This window comes from Arachis hypogaea, chromosome 3, assembly GCF_003086295.3.
Source record: "Arachis hypogaea cultivar Tifrunner chromosome 3, arahy.Tifrunner.gnm2.J5K5, whole genome shotgun sequence".
Classification (NCBI taxonomy): Eukaryota; Viridiplantae; Streptophyta; class Magnoliopsida; order Fabales; family Fabaceae; genus Arachis; species Arachis hypogaea.
The window spans coordinates 8,691,962-8,714,238 of NC_092038.1; the positions used below are offsets into that span (position 1 = coordinate 8,691,962).

The 22,277-nt window shown below is 35.2% G+C and overlaps 2 protein-coding genes and 1 long non-coding RNA gene across 4 annotated transcripts; 1 reads left to right on the top strand and 2 right to left on the bottom strand.

The window, feature by feature from the left end:
• Positions 1 to 8,524: 8,524 nt before the first annotated feature.
• Positions 8,525 to 10,047, bottom strand: LOC112772501 (uncharacterized). The gene is made up of 2 exons (XR_011878260.1): positions 9,685 to 10,047; positions 8,525 to 8,923 (listed from the first exon to the last, which is right to left on the bottom strand). It is a non-coding gene; the product is annotated as an uncharacterized lncRNA (long non-coding RNA).
• A 2,712-nt stretch (positions 10,048 to 12,759) lies between these two features.
• Positions 12,760 to 16,539, top strand: LOC112789297 (transcription factor-like protein DPB). 2 transcript variants are annotated; one of them, XM_025831143.3, is made up of 10 exons: positions 12,760 to 12,980; positions 13,387 to 13,643; positions 13,969 to 14,045; positions 14,236 to 14,279; positions 14,626 to 14,688; positions 14,785 to 14,931; positions 15,084 to 15,152; positions 15,359 to 15,454; positions 15,697 to 15,767; positions 15,864 to 16,539. In XM_025831143.3, the coding sequence occupies exons 2-10, from the start codon at positions 13,429 to 13,431 to the stop codon at positions 16,093 to 16,095; spliced, it is 1,014 nt and encodes a 337-aa protein (XP_025686928.1). In that variant the 5' UTR covers positions 12,760 to 12,980; positions 13,387 to 13,428; the 3' UTR covers positions 16,096 to 16,539. The 2 variants fall into 2 exon arrangements, with proteins under 2 accessions (XP_025686928.1, XP_025686927.1); XM_025831142.3 differs by having other exon boundaries at positions 12,780 to 12,980; positions 13,966 to 14,045.
• Positions 16,540 to 16,668: 129 nt separating this feature from the next.
• LOC112789299 (protein HIGH ARSENIC CONTENT 1, mitochondrial) lies at positions 16,669 to 17,984 on the bottom strand. Its single transcript, XM_025831144.2, has 6 exons — positions 17,834 to 17,984; positions 17,655 to 17,735; positions 17,501 to 17,574; positions 17,325 to 17,395; positions 17,176 to 17,229; positions 16,669 to 17,039 (listed from the first exon to the last, which is right to left on the bottom strand). Exons 1-6 carry the CDS (start codon positions 17,848 to 17,850, stop codon positions 16,917 to 16,919), a joined length of 420 nt encoding a protein of 139 aa, XP_025686929.1. The 5' UTR covers positions 17,851 to 17,984; the 3' UTR covers positions 16,669 to 16,916.
• Between the last annotated feature and the right edge of the window lie 4,293 nt (positions 17,985 to 22,277).

Genomic DNA, 22,277 nt, shown 5'->3' on the forward strand with positions numbered 1-22,277 from the left:
GAGGGAGGTCATTGCTTTCTTTTATGTATACCAGATAATTATAATAACGGATTAATAGTTAATCTATCGGATCGAGATATTATAAAAAAAAAACTAATAATATATACGGAGACACACACAGAGCAGTGGACCTAAAAACAGTTAAATGTACAGCTAAATGGTTTCTCGTTGTTATAAGATTAATAAATACAAGCTAAGCTTTGGTCAAACTTGCAATGAAGTAGTTTGTTGAAAAAATATTATAATTGCACAAAATAGTGGAAACAAGTAGGAGACATTATTTGTTTAGAAGTTGGACTTTGAGGAGGAGAAAGACATTATATTGTTGTATATACGATGGTGGAAGGTACTGTGATTTTTGACATTATTCCATGAGATACTCATTACAAGTTTAATTTCTTTCAAAATTCTAATAACTCCCTTTTCAATATTCAAATATTGAATGAAATACTTTCCCTCTTATTTGTTTTTTTGCCTTCAATTTCATGTGATCTGTCTTATATACCACTATATATAGAATAACAGACTCATACATTATACACCAAAATAATGAAACATAATCAAAGAATGTTTGACTTTGTGCTTGCTACTACTCATGCATCATGAGAAAAATAAATTTGAATTATTAACAAGGGAAAGAAATTAATTAATACTTATCTTTCTCTGTACTATCTATGATATTGAATTGTGGCAGTGACAGAGATTCAGTAGTGATCACTTTCATATGCAGAGTATCTTTAATTTGATAATTGATAGCTATAATATATGTTAGTGAATTCTCTATAATATTTGAGAAAATCATTTATCTTCTTTAATATTAAGTAATGCTATTTTGACAAATTTAATAATTTTTTAGGGTTCTTAAGAGAATTTTCTTTTTAAGTAAAAAACAATTTTACTTTTAATTTTATAACTAAACAGTAAAAACAACTTAAGTAATTAAAAATGTCAAAATAACATTTCTCTTAATATTTGAGAGAACATATTTGTTAGTGAATAGTTTTGTATACACTAAATATAAACAAAAACAAGTAATGAATATGCACAAGAAAACGTAGTTCCTGCTCAGTGAACAGTTGAACAGCCTACAATAATTAAGATGTATTACTTATAGGGTTAATTATAAAGAGAATAAAGGACTCCAAAAAAATTTAGAACTCAGAAAAAATAAACAACAAAGAAATTAGCCTCCAAAAGATATAAACACTTTGGTAAACATATTATATTGTTTATATTTTTTTTATTGTTTATATTTTAACTAAAAGTCATTTTTGTTGATACTAAAATCTTTCTGGATTTTTTTATGGTTAATTATTCTTATTTATATATTCATTTTACTATTTTAGTCATATACATGTACATTAAATTATATGTTCTATTAGAATTTAATTTTAATATATTATTAGTATAAAATAATTTTATATTTATATTCAATATCGTAATATCATACTAATCAAAATAATTATTTTTACATTAATCATATGAATAATCTTTTAAAAAATGAATGTAATTAGAGTAAAACATTTTACATTATTAAGACATTAAACTCCTTCTTTTATCATTATATATTCTTGTCTTCATTTTTTCTAATCAGGAATAAACCCAAAAGAGACAAGGTTAAGAATTAAATCCAAATATTTGAGATTGGGTTGATATATATATACTCTTTCAATTGCCAATTTAATAGAAATTATTTTTAATATAGAGATGAAGATAATAATATTTAATTGAATATTGATAATTGAATTGTATTATATTTTTATGAATACGCAAAAAACGTTGATATAACACACAGGGGATATGTTGCTGCACGTATCTAACACGTATTTTTTATGCTGCCAAAATGTTGACACGTGTCTAATACGTATTTTACATGTTGACTCTCTACTTTCAAAATTCACTCACCTATAATTACGCCAAATAATTCTATTTTCAACAAAATACAAATATTTTTTTTATATTAAAAAATTAACTCCAACTTAATGTGACGGTTTACAAGTTGTAATAACTAATAAGCACACTTATTCATTGGCTATGAGTTTACCTGGCAGGTATAGTGTGTTTGGTTATACGCCTATAATAAATTTTGGTCTATTTCAATAATCATTAAGCAATATTTTGAGAATTGGATATGAACTTCTGTAAAAAAAGACGAATATAACAGATAGTTGATTGGCTTTTTTGCTATCATTTGGAATACGTGGTTGGAAATGAATGTCAAGATTCTCAGAAATCAAGAAACAGGCGTTGCGAAAATTATTACCAAGTCGATTAAGAATTACAAAGAGTGGATTGACTTTATTTCATCTAGTTATTGATGGTAATGTTGGAGATAACTATAATTTTTTTTAGTATTTATACTGTAATTTTAAATTTTTTTAAATGTTCCACCTTTACTGTGTTGAAGTTTTTGTTTAAAAAAAAAAAACTAATAAGCACACATAAAGCACAACCACCCCTCTTTCTTTTCTTTCTTTTCTCTGTCTTGGTCCCCTTTCTTTCTATGATACATGTGGCATTCATAAAAATAAGCATCGCATAAGCTAGCTGCCCCAAAAGAAAGGGACATTAGACGATAAACAAAGTGAAAAAAACCAAATGCATGCCGCTAAATCTTGAACTCAAAACGAACAATACTAATTTGACAACTAACCCTAAATAATAACTACAAAACAAGTAGTTTATTTGGATTGATGTATTTATAGCCAGAGAAAATTAGATTGTTGTATTTAATTACACTTTTTTTATTACAAATAGATATCAATTATATTATATTATATATATATATATATTAAAATTAACTAATAAAATTTATTATTAGTATAAAATATATGTTAAAATATAAAGATATATTAAAAATAAATTTTTAAATTATATATATTTATACAAAAATATATTAATAATTAATTTTAGTATATAAATAATATTTTTAAATAGATATATATTAGTTGTTTGGTTAAGTTATTATTATGGGGATTGCCTAGTTAGAATTATTATTTAATAATAATATAATGTAGGATGAAAGGGAGAAGAGAACAATGATTTACTTAATTTGGATTATTCCCTCGTCAAGGAGCTGGTCGTAGCTAACCCTTATAAAAAAAACAACTTTTAGCAATAAAGAATTAATCGAAGAAACTGCACAAACCGAAGGGAACAAAGAAAAAGGTTGTAAAAGATATCTAGTGGATCAATATAATACTGCTTAAAAAAACGCAAAAAGAATTTTCATGCTATAATGTCATTAAAAGCAATCTATAAGCCAATAAATTAAATAAAAAAACTCCTCTCTTAAGAGCACACAAAAGTTTGTGAAGAAAGTCGGTGCATATATGAACACTTCATATTTGGAGAATGTTTGCTAATTGCTAATATATGTTCTAGGAATTAGAATATATTTATTCTTTAAATTTTGGAAAAAAAATGTCTCAAGAACACTTTTTGTTATAACTAAGTATGATCTTAAGAATAAATTACTATTCTTAAAATATTCAATTTTAATCATAAATAATTTTATAAAACCACTCTAAACATTGATAAAACACATTTAATGATTTTTCTAAGATTGGATACGGTGTTGTGAGTTCCATTGACACTACACAAATTCTGGCAGATAATGGCAGAAATTTTGCGGCAGTTTTATAAAATTGTTGCAAAATGACCACCTCCGGCGCATATAGCAGCGGTTAGGGATTGGGGATGCCATCAACCTTGCATTTAGCAACGGTTGTTCTAGAACTGCCGCTAAATGTACCGTCGGGTGAATTATTGTTTAACATTTTGTGGCGGTTTTCTTCCAACCGCCACAAAATACGTATTACCACATATTACAATATTTTCTTTAGTAATAACCATTTGGGTATAATCTAGTTAAGTAAACACTACTATTTTAAGTTACATATATTTAAATCATTGTTACTTAAACTCGTAACACTTTTTCTAGATTTGTTTTACGTAAAAAAGTTCACAAGTTAAATAAACTATATATGTTAACTCATGTGAACAAATTCACGAATAAGATTTCCTTGTTTACTTTATTGGCATCTAAATTTGCATTCAAATATAAATGTAAAAGAAGAAATAAAGTCATGCTCTGAATTTATAAAGTTAAAATAAAGTTATAACGAGCATAAATCAAAGTTATTCCTCTTTGAAGTTATGCCTTACTATACCTAAATTAAGAAACTCTAAAAGTAGATAAACATGTAAAATTGCGACCCAAATCATTAAATTAAGGAATCAACGTAAGTCTTATAATAAAAGATCAAAATTTCTCTTCAACATCGTATTGACCTGACGAAAAATACTCAATCAATAATCTATGGGCTTCACGTTTTACAAGATCTGATATTTTATCTCCATACCATGGCTTTTTGTTTAGATCAAAGCATCTCTTCTTAACATGTATATCATCTTCTCTTTGTTGGTCTTTTAAAGTTTCATTGTCTTCTTCCAAAACCTTATTGAGATCAAACTGCATAGATCTGTCAATTCAAATAGAAGAGATATCATCTAAATTATCTTCTGAATCACACTCTTCCCCATCTAGACTATCAGGGACTATTTCTCCAGAATATTCAGGTAATATTGAAAATATCAACATGCATACAACAAAATAAGTATACCCAGAAGAAATTGAGAACTCCAAAGTCATTAGATACTGACTTAGAAAAAAAAACGGACGACAACACGCTAAGACAATTTTAAAACTAAACAAAAATTTTCGACAATTACCATCTCTCTTGTTGGTAGTTTGGGCAAATTTCTTAGACAGAAGCTCTTAGCGTATGTTGTGCTTGCAGAGGATGACGAAAAGTCCTCAGTTTTCCTTTGTCATGTTCCACCCTCATGTAATGTTCACTAATGTTTAAAAAACGTAACACCACTGAAATTGATATTGAATAATAGATATCAAGATTATCAAAATTGCAACACTAAGAAAAACAACAACTAACGCAACATTATATATTTAACGTAAACTAACTTTGCACAAAAAAATCGTTCAAATAAACGGAAAATATGCTTTTATTCATAAAAATTCATAATACAATGAATACTTAACTGCAAATAAAAAATACACAAAGTTTTTTGTAACCAAAGAAAATAACGTACAATGTTGAATTTGTTTAACTTAGTTCATGACACAAAGATCCTTTTTAAATTACGTTAAAATTCTTCATATAAGCATTACGCAACATCATCGATATTCTCTGAAGCATTTTCTGTGGGGTCTTTTATATCATCCTCTCTTGTCATCTATAAGTCTCCAATGTCACATTCCGCTGACATGTTCAACCATGGCTATGGAGAAAAATCAACTTCAGCTTTTTTATTCTCTTCTCCTATGTCATACAAATCTCGTGGTTTCACATGAACCACAACACTCCATTCATTAGCTACTTCATCATCCACATAGTATACAAGCTGAGCTTCTGAGGCCAATATGTACGGTTCATCTTCTTCTCGATCACCAGTGTGTATTGGATGAGAGAAATTAACACTGGTAAGTCCCAAATGGTATTGTTTGATGCCTCTACTAGTAGTGGTATAAGCCCAAACACATTTGAACAATACCACTGTGAAATGACAGCTATAATTCAACTCAATTATATCCACAATTTTTTCGTAATACGGAACACTGCCAACAACGACTCTATTATCACGCATGCTTGCATAACTTCTTGTATTAGATGATACATATACTCCACTATTTTGGGTTTTCAGCCCGTCTTCCTTTGTGATAGTTCTAAACTTGTACCCGTTAAAGTTGTACGCCCCAAATGTCTTGCCTGAATCATGGGACTACACACAAGCAACTTCATTTCTTTCTAATGAAGTGTACTTTCCATTGAAATCTAGAACCACATAACATTCGTCTTTTATTGTTAAAATCGGATTTCATAAAGTATGAATCCTAGGCTAAAAATACATTAGTCAGGTTAATGTTCTATCAACCTCATGCTTGAACTACCGAGAAAATTTCGCATGCACAACGCTGTCTATCTTAGATTGTGACATTGTTTGAGCCCGTAAGCTTCGCTTTGTCTATTTCCTAAATGTACTTGATGTGAAAAAAGAAAATTAGTTCAACTAGTCACTGGGAGAAAAGAGTTATATTGGTGTTTTAAAAATACATATGTATTCTTACTCAATAAAAGGAACCACGACATCGCAGTTGACTAGCACATGACGATGTGCTTGACGTTTTTCTATTAGAGTGAGTTCAAAATGCGAAACAACCCCTAATATCCTTCCAATAGCTGGGAACATAGTTTTCCCCGAATTCTGTGTAACATCAACGGGCTCATCATCAACTCGCCTTGGTCGGTTGATTGTAATCTTAATATTATCTAAATATCTAGAACAGAAAGTCAGGATTTTCTCAGATAAATAGCCTTCTGTAATTGAGCCTTCTGGTTGTGTCCTATTACGAACATATTGCTTCAGACATCCTAAATACCTTTTATATAAATACAACAAAATGCTCAGTATATACATAATTAATTCAACTAAGCGTACTAAGGAGGTTTATCAGCAAACTAACCTTTTTATTGGATATATCCACTGATAATGTATTGGTCCACCAAGACTTACCTCATCAACGAGATGCATCGTGAGGTGAACCATGACGGTGAAGAAGGATGGAGGAAAAATCATTTCCATTTGACACAGGGTTTGCACAATATGATTCTGAAGGTCAGCAAACTGCATAGGATTTATAGCTTTCCCACAAAGTTTCTCGAAAAAAATGATGACAAATTTGCAATCACATTGGACATCAGACTCGGAAGTGCATTCTTCACAAAAATTGGGAGTAATTGTTCCATCAGAATATGACAATCATAACTTTTCAACCCAGACAACTTGCGTTGTCGCAAATCAATACAACGAGCAACATTGCTAGAGTAACCATTTTGAAAGACCACATTCTGCATAGTCTTCAGGAATACATCCCTCTGTGAATTCGACATCGCAAATATTGCAGAAGAATATTTACCACCTTCGTCCGGCCATAATTCATGCCTTATGTCCATGCATTGTAAATCTTTGCGAGCTTTAAGATTGTCTTTTGATTTGTCGCTATCGTTTAAGATACTGAAGACCACATTGTCACACACATTTTTTTCTATATGCATTACATCGAGGTTATGACCAACATCTGATCCTCCCAGTATGGGAGGTCAAAGAAAATACTCTTCTTTTTCCAATGCGAGTCATCTTCACCCGCATCCTGACCATTGCGTCTTTTTTTGGATGTCACAGTTGAAATCTTCCCAACTGAAACATGCACATTAGATTGTTGCCTCAATACATCTATTCTGGATAACTTCTTCGGTGGATCTTTACCTTTGACCTGCCCGTCAAATCTATTCCGGTTTAGTCTGTATTTGTGTCCCTTTCAAAAAGCGGCGATGGCTCATGAAACACCATTTTTAAGTATCTTTCAGCTGATGTGGCTTGGCGTCAAAGTTACACGTAAGACACACTAACCCACTGTGCGTATTCCAGCCAGATAGGTTTTCCAATCCTGGAAAGTCGCTGATAGTCCACATCAGTGCTGCACACATCTTGAAAGTGTTTCCCTCTTTGGCATCATATGTTTCAACGCCATCCCATAATTGCTTCAACTCATCTACCAAAAACTGCAAGTAAACATCTATGTCGTTATCTAGCGTTTTCGGACTAGGAATAAGCGTGGATCGAATGAAAGATGTCTATTTCATGCAAAGCCAGGGCGGAAGTTTATACGGAATAAGAATCATAGGCCAGATGGAATACTTTGTGCTCATATTTCCAAAAGGATTAAATCCATCGCTCGCCAAGGCTAGGCGAATATTGCGCGGATCCTTTGAAAAGTTAGTATACTTTGCGTCAAACTTTTTTCATGCTTCAGCGTCCCTTGGATGCCTGAACAAACCATCGTTATTACGCGTCTCTTTATGCAATAATATGTCAGTTGATGTCTTGCTGCACATGAATAAGTGTCGCAGTCGTGGTATTAGAGGAAAGTAACGAAAAAACAAAGGTAAGCCTTGGTATTTTTTATTATTTCCACAAAAACATACATGTGTATACATATTATACCCCTTACATTTTATATTCAACATCCATTTCTCATTTATATTTGTTTTGTTATTTGTTCATAGAAAAAGTATAAACAAAACGCTTTAAATCGGAGCAAGCAACTTTACACACATACTGGGGGCTCCAAAACATTGGCAAGAAAAAAAGACGAAGTAGTAATAAGTAATTATTTGCATTGAGATTTTGATTAATCTTACTGAATATGTTGTTGTTATTTCCAAGGTTCGAAAAACCGGACCGGTTATCAAACCGTTCTAATCACTGGTTCACTGGTTCATTGGTCTAACTGGTCCAACCGGTAGTTCAACCGAAAAAACCGTTTTAAAATAGAATAATAAATAAATTATAAATAAATATCTTAAAATATAATTATAGTCTAATATAAATTTTAATGTCTTCCAAATATAAAGTATTACATCAACCAAAATCTAATATAACCTTTGATTTCATAATTATTAACAATTTATCATTCATTAGTCATTATATGTCACTATTGAACTTATTAAAATAGTCACACAAAAAATCACCGAATTAACTAAATCAATAACAAATATTCCATCATCTACTCATAATTAAGCTCAGCATCATAGCATGACAAATCAGCAACAACCAATAATGTAACCAGAAATTTCCAATCTCAATGGGAAGATACCAAGTCATCATTGAATCAGAAGGCAAAGAACTCTTGCCGTTGATGTTGTTAATATTGATTTCATCCAATCTTGATCTCATCCGCGAAAAGGGCCAATGAAGGGTGACAAGCCTCATCAAGCTCCTTTGCTTGCCATTCTTGGGACTGCCAGCATTCTTCTTTGAGGAAACATGCCATTTCCACTCCCTATAAACAACTAGACATCAGAGACATTCTCTTAACAACTTGATATGAAGTAAAGTAGAATTAGAAGTTATAACACAGGATATCCTTCACAGTTCAAGTCTTAGTGTGGCATCTATCTATCTATCAGAATTCAGAAAAATCAACAATTCATTGAACTTAAATGAAATATAAATCAACAATTCATTGAACTTAGATTCATATTCAATCACTTATAAGTTCATATTTTCTTTTTTTATCAATTACAATCTAAGCATAATTTCTTCTATATCAGCCTGAAATGTATTAAGGAATTATAACACAAACAATGTCCAATTACCTTAACTTAGAGATCTGAAAGCATATCATAAGATAGGAACAAATTATTAAAAATAAAAGCCATTCCTAAAACATGAAGCGGTGAAATGAACAAATATGCAGCAGTACAAGAATGAGAAAAACACCAAGAAGTAAAGTAGCATTAGAACACAGGATTCCTTCACAGTTCACAGTTCAATTCAGCCATATCTACCTCAGGCATTCATCCATTCAACACAAGGCAATTATGCCTACAGCCTTCAGCATTCAGCCATTCAAGTATTCAAATACAAAGAAGAATTCAGCCATTCAAATACAAGTATTCATCAACATTCTAACAAATTAGGCATTCTGGAATCACTGAAACAGAATTCAAATACAAGTATTCATCAACATTAGGCGTTCTGGAATCACTGAATCAGAACCATACATTCTAACATAGACGATGAAACAGAGGAATCACTCACCTGGGTGCTGACGAAGCGAAGACCAGCGACGGTGCTGATGATGAGCTGAGACGAGAGGCTAGCGAAGACGAAGCGGCGGTGCTGAGCCAGGCGAAGATGAAGCGAGAGGCCAGGCGACGGCGGTGGTGATGGCGAGCTGAGAACCCCGGCGGCAGCGGTGGCTACTGGGCTGGGATTTCGGAATGCTAGGGTTCGCTGTGAGAGTGTGAGTGTGAGACTGAGATGAGTGAATGGGGGAAGAAAGGGGGTTCTCAAGTGGTGGCGATGACGAGCTGAGTACCCCGGCGACGGCGGTGGCTACTGGGCTGGGATTTGGGAAGCTTGGGTTCACTACTTCACTGTGAGGGTGTGAGACTGAGAAGAGTGAATGGGCATGGGGAAGAAAGGGGGGTGTTCTCGAGTGGTAACCGGGTTGGGGTTACCTTTTTTTTTTTACAACTAAAAACGGTGCCGTTCTCCTGTTTTATAAAAACCGGCCGGTCACCGATCCGGCCCAACCGGCCGGTTTTAGACCGGTTCACCGGTTTTCTCCCGATTTTTCCCCTAACGGTTATTAAAGGAGGACCGGACCGCTTGCATCACCGGTTCGCGGTTAAACTGGTCGAACCGGCCGGTCCGGTCCGATTTTCAGAACCTTGGTTATTTCCATCCCGATGCACGTGTTGTTAGTGTAAGTAACGTTTGGAAATTGTAAACTTAGATTATTGTATATATCGTGCTAATGTTAAATCATGCCTTTCCAATTTCTTGTATATTTTTTTGAGAGGTAGGATGAATCCTCAAAGCACATTTCACAAAATGATTCGCTAGCACAAGTTCTTTGAAAAGAGCACCCAGGACGAATTCATGCCTTAAGTGCTGGACCGTGTCCCACCCAAGTATTTGGTAATATTGCTGGACAACCATTGGGTTCTCGTGAGTAAAATGAAGAGTATGAGAGGAGGATTACAGAATTAACTGCTAAGATAGAAGAAGAGCATGCGAAGAGACAGTCGATGGGAAAGGTTTTGGGATATATAATCCAACGGTAAGGAGGCAATTTACCAGCTGACGTTGCTGCGGCGCTGGATGATTTGGGTAGTAGAGTGACCTCGTCGCGCGCAAGGCCATCTTCATCTGGCAACCATGACCCCCGCAAAATTAATCCTTTTCAATCAATGTTATTAGACAATATTGAATCTATATTGGTTTAGTGCTTTATATTTATTTTCTTCAAATTATGAAATTTTACTTTATATTGAATCATGCACTTATGGCAATCTTTTTATATAAAATATGTTTGAATATATATAATTTGGTTTGTTATGTTATTTGGTTGGAAGTTCTTTAAATTAATCGGTAATTAATAAAGTAAAGTTGAATAAACATACTAATTTAAAAAAGATAAAATGATAAAAAAGCTAGAATTTTAATGGAAATACTGAATTTGGCGACGGTTTCTAACCGCCGCAAAATAAGCATATCCTAGTTTTTTTTCCAGCATTTAGCGGCGGTTGACAATTGCCGCAAAACGAATTCAATTCCCTTTCATTTAACCGTCGCAAAAATCATTTTTATTACATGACGGTTATTCCAGCGGTTAGCTAAAATCGCCGCTAATCGTTTATCTGCAGCCCATCTTCCAGCATTTGGTTCAACCGCCAAAATATGTTTTGTGGTGGTTAAAAACCGCCACAAAATTAGCCCCAAAACCACCACAAAATGTCGGAATTGTTGTAGTGTGAATAGTATACATTCACGGTAACAAACCCTTCCAAAAATAATACATTGTTAGTAAGACAAAAAATAAACAGTCCTAACTTATTTTATTTAATATTTATTTATTATAAATTATATTAAATAAAAAATAATTAGTTCAGTAATTTTTAGTTAATATTTTTTGTTATTAAATATTTTCCGAAAAAAAAAAAAAGAAACTTGTCACACATGTATGTATACGTAGTAAGTATAGAAGGAAGGTCACTATATATGAAGATTAAACTCCAAAATAGATCAGCCACTAGAGAATCCTATGGGAACAGACTTAAACATAAAAGTAAATAGTAACTACAACTAAATAATATATATATATATATATATATATATATATATATATATATATATATATATATATATATATATATATATATATATCAAATTATTTGTTTCTTACTTTTAAATTTACTTATGCCATATGACATCATGGATTCTTTTCCCTCCACTTGTATCCTTCTACCCAAAATTGTAGCTTCTTTTGTTCTTCACACAAGTATTAATCTATTTGGCTCTGGTTCAAGACTTTGCCAAGTCATTCTTTTTTTTAGATTCAATAAAGAGTATTTAAATTACCGGCAAAGAGTTTGGTTATGGTACAAAACTTAGTTATTCCATTATAATATGTTTAGTTATAATGTTGTGAAATGTTTAATTATTTTGGAAGCTGATTATTTTGTTATACATAATTATATGACTTTATCATAAAAAATGTTAAGTGTAATGTTATCGTCTGTAGAACTATTTTTTTCTTGAAATTTATTCAAGAAAAATGATAATGCTATTTCTATTTTCCATAATGTTATTCCATATATTATTTTTTTATATTGTATCTTTGCATGATTATAATTTTTTTTTATAAAATTAAAAAAGAGAGACATTATTCAGTTTCTTATTTAATTCATTAAAATATAAATATATACATTTTCAAAGTATTTTTTTGTCTTAATGAAGTATTATAGTAAAAGAAAATCAACTAAAGAGCCAATATTTTTCAACTAATATAAACTAATTTTTTAAAATTACCTTTTTTTAGAGTTCAACTAAGAAACTAACTTTTTTTAGTTAACATCAACTAATTTTTTAAATTTAAATTATATATATATATATCCTAAATTCTAAATTCTCAAAATTTGAAGGTAAAAAAAGCCTTACAATAAAATTAGTTAACTACATAAAAATTGTTTTATATATATTTTTATCTTAAATTTTAAAAATTAAAATATTAAATTATAAATTATAAATTTTAAAGCTTAAATTAATAATTTTATAATAAAAAAGTTGAGTAATATTAATTATATTACTAAAGTTCTTCTAGAAAAAGAGCATTTAAGTAGGCAAATGGCGCTTATTCGGTTGCGCTGAAGAAGGCATACACATAATAGTGACACAGCAGTTAAAAAATCAATTTTGGAGCGAAACCGCATCATCACTTTTTCAGTGCTCAGCTACGTTCAACAAACCCAACTCCCTCTCACTCATTCAGATCTGTTCACTTCTCTTCGCCGTCTGCTCCGCCACCTCCGCCGCTCACAACCACCTTGGTACGTTACCTCCCCTCCTACTTCTCCTTTCCCTTCAATATTCCCAACTTTTCTTCGTTTTTGCGTGCCCTAGCCCGTAGGCGCCATTTCCCCCCTTTTATATTCGACCGTTTTCTGAATACTTATTCTCATTCTTCCCTCGGATGAAGGGTTAGAGATTCTGCTCCATTTTGCGTGTTTTTATGTTGGTTAATTTGGATATCATTTATTTGATTACTTTGTAGTTTGTACTTGAACTGCATCTGAGAGGTTCTTGTGAGTTTGTCTGGTTCATCGTTGCGATTTGAAGATTTTGTTATCTTGTGTTCATTTTAGTTAGTATGGAATAGGGAATCTTCCTGGTATAGGCTTGAAACGGAGAATATTCCTGTTCAATTGAAGTCCCTTTTGTTCCTTCTATTCGTAGGTTTTTGAATTGGCAAAGTCTATAGGTGAGTGACTTGCAGAGATGGGAATGCGACCCCGTAAATCGGGTGAGGAGGGACAGGAGGAGGAGGAAGAGGAGGAGGAGGAGCTGCCAGGCTGTGGAACCACGGGTTCAGGACAATCGGGGTCGACTAGTAAGAGTGCTGGGTTGGCAACGCCAGCTGGTGATAGCACCTGTCTCAAATTAGACCATCTTGACATACAAGGCGATGATGCTGGATCGCAGGGGCCAGTTGGGTGAGTCCCCTGTATTCTCTTGAGTTTTAGTAAATCTATTGTTCATAAGATTGAGAGTGCAATTCAGCTTTGACCTGTGGATTTTATGTTTATTCTATTTTTGCTTTTATGGAGGAATTGTTGGTCATTTTTTGTTTAATTGATCTGCATATATTTTATACTAAAGGCTTCCTCTTAATGAGTTTATCAAGAAAGGAAATGGAAAAGTTTTGGAATGAGCATGAATTTGGCTGTGTACTATTACATGTAAGTCGCAATCATCTGCCTCTGATTTTGCTACTAATTTAAATTCTTTGTTCTTTTAATTGATTATATCACACAGTAGCAAGAAGAAAAAGAGAGGTCAACGGGCAGTTGGACCTGATAAAAGTGGAAGAGGGCTCCGTCAATTTAGTATGAAAGGTTTTTCATCTATCCTCTTTGATTGATTTGTTCTTTAACAAATTGATTCCAATTAACAATAACCTAGCAAAGTTGTGAGTTCATATGCAGTAATTGAGGCACTAAAACTGAAATTTTATAGACTGATATTTAGATTCTTACAACTTGTAGTTGGACATCATGATAATTTTCTTTCTGGTTTTGTCTTCAGTTTGTGAGAAGGTAGAAAGCAAGGGAAGAACAACTTACAATGAGGTTAGGTGGTTACCTGAAGTCAGCTTTTGCTACTTTTGAATTACTCTTTAGCTTCAGTTTATGTTTGTATGTATGTGTGTGTGTATTTATATATATGCACCTGAATAATGTTTATTTACAACTCATTTGTACTTCCAATTGATTTCTTTATTATTATGTCAAGGTACATGCATTTTATTTTTCGGGGCAAAGTTGTTCATGAAATTGATTGACCTCTCACAAAATTTTTATTATGATGTCTTTGATTGTTTCATGCTCTCTCTCTGTCCTCAAATTTATTTTCTAGATATTATTCATAATTTTTAGTTTGCTATTTCATTTTAATGTGATTGTGGTTACATTACAGGTAGCAGATGAACTTGTGGCTGAATTTGCTGATCCAGGCAACAGTGATTTGTCTCCTGATCAGGTTTCTCATATAAACAATTTTCTGTTTTATATTCTTTTTCACAGATTGAATGTTTAAGATAAGTAACTTATGTTTCTTGGGCTGAACTTTTATCAGCAACAATATTATGAGAAAAATATCCGTAGAAGGGTCTATGATGCTCTGAACGTTCTCATGGCAATGGATATTATTTCAAAGGATAAAAAGGAAATACAATGGAAGGGTCTTCCTCGTACTAGTGTGAACGATATTGAAGAACTAAAGGTTTGCAGACAGCCTCAAGTTTTTGCTATTTTCATCCAAGTAGTTATGCTGTGTTTTCTCTACAATGATGATTTGAGCTTATCCAAAAAATACAATGAAGAATCTTTATAAGTTTATAACACATTAATACCTTGGTATTAATTGTTCAACAGTCAGAACGTCTTGTGCTCAGGAGTAAAATTGAGAAGAAAACAGCATATTTGCATGAGCTGGAGGAGCAAGTAAGTCCATCTCTCTCTCTCTCTCTCTCTCTCTCTCAAATGGGAGTGAATTTTATTCCAAAAAGTAAAAATGAAACAGGAATGAAATACTATACCTGGTTTGCACCATTTGAAATTGGCACTTGGTTATATAAGTTGTGAACAAATGGTTTAATTTCTGTTATGTTTAGTTTCTGTGTGCTAACTACCTGTATTGTTTAATCAAGTTTGTAGGTATTCAGAACCTTATAAAAAGAAATGAGCAATTATATAGCTCAGAAAACCCTCCCAGTGGTGTATCTTTACCTTTTATTCTGGTACAGGTATACCCGCATCCCACTGTCTCTTGTTTTTTGTTCATTAGAACATGTCATTTTTTCCCCTTGGATCTTCATCTGTATAGTCATTCTTATTCTATATTTTGTTGTTGTTAACTCCCTAAGTGGCATGTAGCAATCGGCTGATTTTGAAACTATATGAAATATATGAGATCTCTCAGTGTTGTGACCCTTTTATTGAGTTTTGGTAGATTTCATACATCTGACTTTTTTTTTTAAAACTGTAGACACGTCCTCATGCAACTGTTGAAGTGGAAATATCAGAAGATATGCAGCTTGTGCATTTTGATTTCAATAGGTAAGAAAGCTTCAACTGCATGTATCTCATTTTGATGTTTTCTTGTCCCAACTTTTCAATTCATGCATAACACACACACTCTCTCTCTCTCTGCAGTACTCCTTTTGAGCTGCATGATGACAACTATGTGCTAAAGGCAATGAAGTTCTGTGGGAGACCACAGAGTGATAATACGACACACAATCTTGCCGATGGAGGTGAAGGTTCTAGCATGTCAGGCTTGAATCAGTCACAAGTTCCTCCTTCAGTTACGAATCTTCCAGCTAGGCCTCCCACATCACCTCCACTCCCTGGGATATTGAAGGCAAGAGTTAAGAATGAGCCTTAATAAGCAATTTTATCTTCTCATGTTGCCTCATTTAAGCATGTTTGTATATTTGTAAAATTTGCCGGAAATCAATAGGATAGATAGTCAGTAGTACAGCCAAGTCATTCTGTAGGTTAAGATCAACCTGTATGCTTCTTTATTGTTAGGGTTAGACACTTGCAAATTCTTTGGTTTCCTTCCATAATTTCTGTATGTTTAGTAGTCCATAGATGATAGATCATGGAATGGAATCAGCATACAACTAATTTCGGTATTCAGCTATCCATAGTGTAAAGTTTTCTAGTCTATGTCTAATACTTGGTGGTGTTTGGGCCAGTGCTTGGTCTCTTGCATGCCTTCCTTGCCTTGTAGCATTTACTAGATAGAGATAACAGTTGCAGTTTGAAAGAGATGCTTTATACACAGCATTCTCTTGGAACTGAATAATTGGTTTATTTCTTATTATGTTTCTGTCTAGAATATTGTTCTTCTTTAGTTTGGTCATGTAGCATCCCAGTTCAACTTTTCTACAACTACACGACCGCATGCAGTTTTAAAGCTCAAAACCAAGTTAAAGACGTGGAAATACGCCCCTTTATACAAACTATTTCCTCATATTTCTATTAATAAACCACAACTTGAACCATTGATGTTACCAAGTCATTTGTCACAAGCAATGTAAGAAGACTTTGGGATAGCAACTGGAAAGAGAATACAGAACCAGCTCCCTCACAACTCACAAGTACAATTTACGTTTATTCATACAAAACAAGCAGCAGCAATATCTTCCTCATTAAAATAATAAAATCAATAACATTGTGCTTGCGTTCATAAAATTCGAATCAAGATTGCTTAGGACGGAACTTGCAACTGGTTTTGAGCTCTTCTGGTGGCTTGTCCCCGGCAAAACCAGCATCCACCCAAGCCGAGTAGCCTCCTCCCATGTTAACAACATGCTTATATCCCTGTGTTTTATTTGTGTAATCATTAATCGATGGCCATAACGAGATTCTATTTCCCACAATCCCTTGTACCAATTCTTATTCAAATTGCACATATTGACATGAATCAAGATTGAGACCTTAAGATTAGTTGACTTACATGATCAAGCAGGTCAACGCAGGCTCGGGATGCTCTTCCTCCGCTATTGCAAGCCTGATTTTTTTATTTTTATTTTTATCCATCAGCATCTCTAGGATATCGTTAAATGTTTATATTTTAGAGAGAACTCAAACTTATTAATCTCTTACCACAATTAAGTGATCATCCTTCTTGTATATTGCTTCAACCTGGTCAATAAAATCAGGGTTTTGCACCCTTCCTGTTTATTTCCATACAGGACAGTGGACAGAGAATAACCCAGTAGCAGCCTCTTCAGAACAAGAATCAAAAGATAACCTATTAACATATCATTCACATGACATACCTTGTTCTGTAAGGAACATGTACGGAACATTTTGTGCATTCTCAACATGGCTCTTGTTAAATTCCTCAACAGTTCTATTCAAGGGCAAGATTAAGCAATTCAGTTTCCTCATTGTTTCCTCCAGAAACCCAAAATTCAGAAGTAAAAATTTTACCTCACATCGAGATAGTGGTAACCATCCCAGTTAAGCATATCTTTGGCGGCATGCACGTCGATGGTTACAAAATTTTGATGCCTGCAAAAGGAGATCAATCAGAAAAATGAGTGCAACTAAACAGGCTTAGAATTATTGAAAGCAAGGTCATGTTAGAGGAATCCATTCAGAACTCTTACTCCTTGTGGTCTTCCATTCCTTTCTTCCTCCACAAAGCTTGGCACTTTGTAAAGTTTGCAATGCAGTGCAGATGAAGAATAGCTTTGGATGCAAAGGCTTAGCTTATGGTGCCTTTAACGTTGACCCTCTGATCCATATATATTATTGCAATTATACGTTGACATAACTATTAGCTTGTGATCCAAGTAAGCAAATATTTTTTGGAGAAATAGTAATTCATTGCGGCTTATGTATGATGTGTATATAAACATAAAATTATACTTTCTATCATAAATTTCTAATTATTTAGTCCCTAGTTGAAGGAAAGTAATAGTTGACCAAAATGTTTTATAATGCACATAAGGCATGTTACGGTGGGTAACCGGAGATTAATGGATTGGAGGGTGTTGATTGGCCCAATCACTTGAAAGAGGGAGCCTTCGCGTGGGTCTGCACCTCGGGGGCCTCCGTCCGCCTTGCTCGTGTGAGGAAAAGGGGGTGGTACCTGCAAAGACACTCCGATGCCTAAGTTAGCAAGAGTGTAAGCAGGTCTAGAGAGTATTGGGCTTAGAGATACCTGAGGGGTGTCAGTGTATTTATAGTGGTGAGCCAATAACCACCGTTGGAGTAGTGCCGTATCTTTAGGGTGTTAACCGCCCCCATTATCTTTGGGGAGGTTAAGATATGGCTTTATGAAGTGGTTAGAGAGATTTCAGGGGCGGTTACTCATTCGAATGAGTATTTATCTGCCAGCTAATCTCACATCCGACTTCTTCAGACCAAGTCGTGGTTGATACCGACTTCTTATGTGAAGGTCGGTACTTAGCTAGGCTTAATCCTTCAGATTAGGCCTTTTATTTGGTCCTGGGCCTTTATCGTTGGGTCAGGGTATGAACAGTGTCCCTACTTGAGCCCAAAGTCTTTTTAGGGTTTGGGTTCAAGTATTTAACTCGGGTTCGTAGCCGACTTATTTGGAGAGAACATGGGTCCTATAAACCGACGTGATTTTCGCGACCCTTTGTTTCTGATAGCTACGTCAATTCAAGCGTCGTGTCCGTTAGGGGAGCATTGAGGGCTTTGGTAACGGTGCAATCTCATTAATGACTGCTCCGCTTTTACCATTATGCCCCTTGGCATGTTTATAAGTACTTTCCCTCTCTTTCCTTTTTCCGTTTCTGCAATCTTTCAAACTTCCTCTTTCTTTGTTCGTGCTGTGTTTGTACGTACTATACTTCCGGAGACTTCTGCTTCTTTATTTTCAAAAAGAGGTTAGTTTCTTTCTTCTTCTTTGTATGACTTGGTTTTGTAGAGGGATAGTTTTGTAGATTTTTGCTCGGCTCCTTTTCTTCTCTCTAGAGACCTTTTTTATTTTTTCTTTTTCTTTTTTCTTTTGTAGGTTTCCTTCATTTTCCTTTAGAGAAAGAAAAATGGCCTCCGTAGATTGGGTTGACGTTACAGTTCTGGGGGAGGAGCCTTTGGTGGATGCGGAGTTTATTACTCACCTTCGCACCCATCATCGGCTCTGTACTTCGGAGGAAGATGAGCCTAAATACGAGTTGCTTGTTCCCGGTTTAGAGGACCGGGTTTGTCATGGGAGAGCCAATGAAACGGCCCCCCACTTCTTCTTTATGTATGAGTGCATGATCACCCGTCTGGGCGTCTTTCTGCCCTTTTCGGATTTTGAGATGTCTGTTCTACAGCATTGTCGTGTTGCTCCTACTCAGCTTCATCCCAACCCTTGGGGTTTCTTGAAAATTTACCAATTTGTTAGCCATGCTCTGGATTTCCCGACTACTCTGAAAATCTTTTTCCATCTTTTTCATATGACCAAGCCTTTTAGCGGACTGAATAATAAACAACAATGGGTTTCCTTCCGAGCCATACAAGGTCGGAGGATTTTTACTCTTTTTGATGAATCTTTCCATGACTTTAAAAATTTCTTTTTCAAAGTGCAAGCTGTAGAGGGTCACCATCCCTTTTTCTTGGATGATAACTCTTTTCCTCGCTTTCCTTTATACTGGCTGGAGGCCTCTACTTGCGAGAAATATAGTTTAGATGACCTGGATGAGGTAGAGGCTGCCGTCGTGGGGTTCCTCCGAGAAGTGTGGGGGAGGGCCCCCTATTTGGATACTAAAAAATTTCTCCAAGGGTCTCCGACCTTTGTCCAATCTCAGCTAGGTAGTTTTTATGCTGAATTCCCGACTTGTTAACCTAATATTCCGACTTTGTTTGATCCTTTAGCTTGTTGTTTTTCTTTTTCAGAAATGGCCAAGACAAACGCTCAAGAATCTTTTCAAAGGGTCCAGGAGGCTAAAGTTAAGTCTCGCGCTCGATCTGGTGGTGCCAGGGTTATCTCTCCTCCTCCTCCTCCTCGTAATGTTGGAACTCTTTCCAATCCTATGGTGATTTCCTCTTCAACTCCTTCTCAGCCGTCCTCCGTCGTCCGACCTTCTCCCGATCCCAAGAAGCGCAAGCTTTTAGAGTCTGGCTCTTCTGGGGAGGTTAAGGCGGATGCTCTTGCCTTCGTCCGAAAGAATATCTATCCTTATGCCCGTATAGGCATGGATGATATGTCTGTTCGGAGCCACCTTACCACCATGGTCGAGGAGAGCCTTAAGGCGGCGGGGGTCTGCGGCAAGCTCTTAGATATTTTTGATAGGGCTCCTCTCAGCTCTTTAGGGGCGACCTCGAGGGTCGAGGAGCTGGAAGGGAGGCTCCGTGTATATCAAGAGCAGGAGGGAGAGTTGAAGAAGGAAATCGCCAAGTTAAAGGAGGAGAGAGACACCCTCCGGGAGAAAGGGAAAGCTTTGCAAGCCCAATGTAACATGGAGACGGAATTGAGGAAGACGGCACAGGCTAGCTATCAGAGCTTATTCAAGGATCTTGTGTCCGTGAAAACTGACCTGTTTAATTCTCGGAAAGCGTATGAGGAGTTAGAGGACTCCATTGCCGATGGCGCCGAGGAATCTTGACGGATTTTTCTGGAGCAGGTCAGAGTTATTGCTCCTGACTTGGATCTGTCTCCTTTACATCCTGACAAAGTTGTCATTGACGGCGCCATTGTAGATCCTCCTGTCCCCAAAATTGTTTCTGAATCCGAGTTGAAGACTCGGGGGCAGAGGATCATAGAGTCTCCTCCTCGCTCCAAAGATGCTCCGAGTTCCTCCGTCGTTTCTCCGACTTCCTCTTCAGCTTCTCTTCCTGGTTCCGGTGGCGCTCCTCCTGACTCTGGTGGTGGTAATCCGTCTACTCCTCTAAAAAGATGACTTTATTTTTCATGGCTATATGGGGGCTCGGCTTGTGAGTCCCCCTTTTTAAACTTATTTATATGTTGTTTGGTGGTTGTGTGAACAGTTTCTCTTGGCCTTTTAAGGCCGTAAACAAAAATATTTCTGACGAGTGCCCTTTTGAATAAGGGTGTGGAAAAATAAATGCCCCTTTTTGGATAGGGGTTTTAAGTTACCTTGTGCGTGTATGCTTTTCTAATTTCGATATTTCAAGACCCTTTTTCTGAAAACCTTTTTGTTGGCTTGTATCGTTTTTTCGAGCCTTTTCGTTTAAGGGCTTTTGTGCAGCCTTTAAACTTTTCTCAGGTTTTCCAATCTCTTTTTATTATCCTTTATACTCAACTTTGCTTGAGTGAGTTTTTATGACTTAGGTTATTTTTGTGATGCGTTTTTTATCTACTCGGAGTATTTCCGAGTTTATTTACTCGGGTTCTCATTTCGACTTAAGAGTCGGATTGTTCCCGAGTTTTTTACGATCAACTCATATAATCTCTTTACACCGACTTGTACCTCGTCGTTTTATCCTGACGACCATCTAGGTCGGTTCATGGGATTTTCACGTTTTGTCGAGCTTAAGTCGGCGCGTTTCGTAGAAAGACTTAGAAAAATAAAGAAGGACATTAAGAGATATTGTAAATGAAAAAGATCTTTATTAATTGGGGAGGTACCTTCTTGCTACTAAGGGTTTTGATAGCCTATTTTCCCTTAGCCTCTACTATGATGCCTCGTTAAAAACCCTTCTCCAGAAAAAACCCTTTTGGGAAAAAATCATGAAGTTGGGAAAAGAGTACATCAGGGAGTAGAGTTCGCTTTTAACTGTAGTACCTTTTCATATTACAAGCATGCCACGACCTTGGTAGCTCAGTGCCGTTCAGGTCGGTTACTTTATAATAACCCTTTCCTAGTACTTCCTTGATTTTGTATGGTCCCTTCCAATTTGCGGCGAGCTTTCCTTCTCCTGATTTGTTGACTCCTATGTCGTTTCTGATTAGGACCAAGTCATCCGAGGCAAATGTTCTTCGAATGACTTTCTTGTTGTACCTGGTGGTCATCCTTTGTTTCAATGCTGCTTCTCTTATCTGAGCATCTTCTCGGATTTCGGGGAGCAAGTCGAGCTCCTCTTTGTGTCCCCGCACATTTCCGACCTCATCGTGGAGAATCACCCTTGGGCTTTGCT

Bases quoted from the DNA above. Each gene is read 5' to 3' on its own strand.
- LOC112789297 (XM_025831142.3), top strand. From the start codon at position 13,429: ATGGGAATGCGACCCCGTAAATCGGGTGAGGAGGGACAGGAGGAGGAG. The intron at 14,046-14,235 runs GTTTTTCATCTA...TTTTGTCTTCAG, and splicing joins CCGTCAATTTAGTATGAAAG to TTTGTGAGAAGGTAGAAAGC. The intron at 14,932-15,083 runs GTTTGCAGACAG...ATTGTTCAACAG, and splicing joins ACGATATTGAAGAACTAAAG to TCAGAACGTCTTGTGCTCAG.
- LOC112789299 (XM_025831144.2), bottom strand. The intron at 17,575-17,654 runs GTAAAATTTTTA...GCCCTTGAATAG, and splicing joins TACCACTATCTCGATGTGAG to AACTGTTGAGGAATTTAACA. The intron at 17,230-17,324 runs GTAAGAGATTAA...TAAAAAAATCAG, and splicing joins AGGATGATCACTTAATTGTG to GCTTGCAATAGCGGAGGAAG.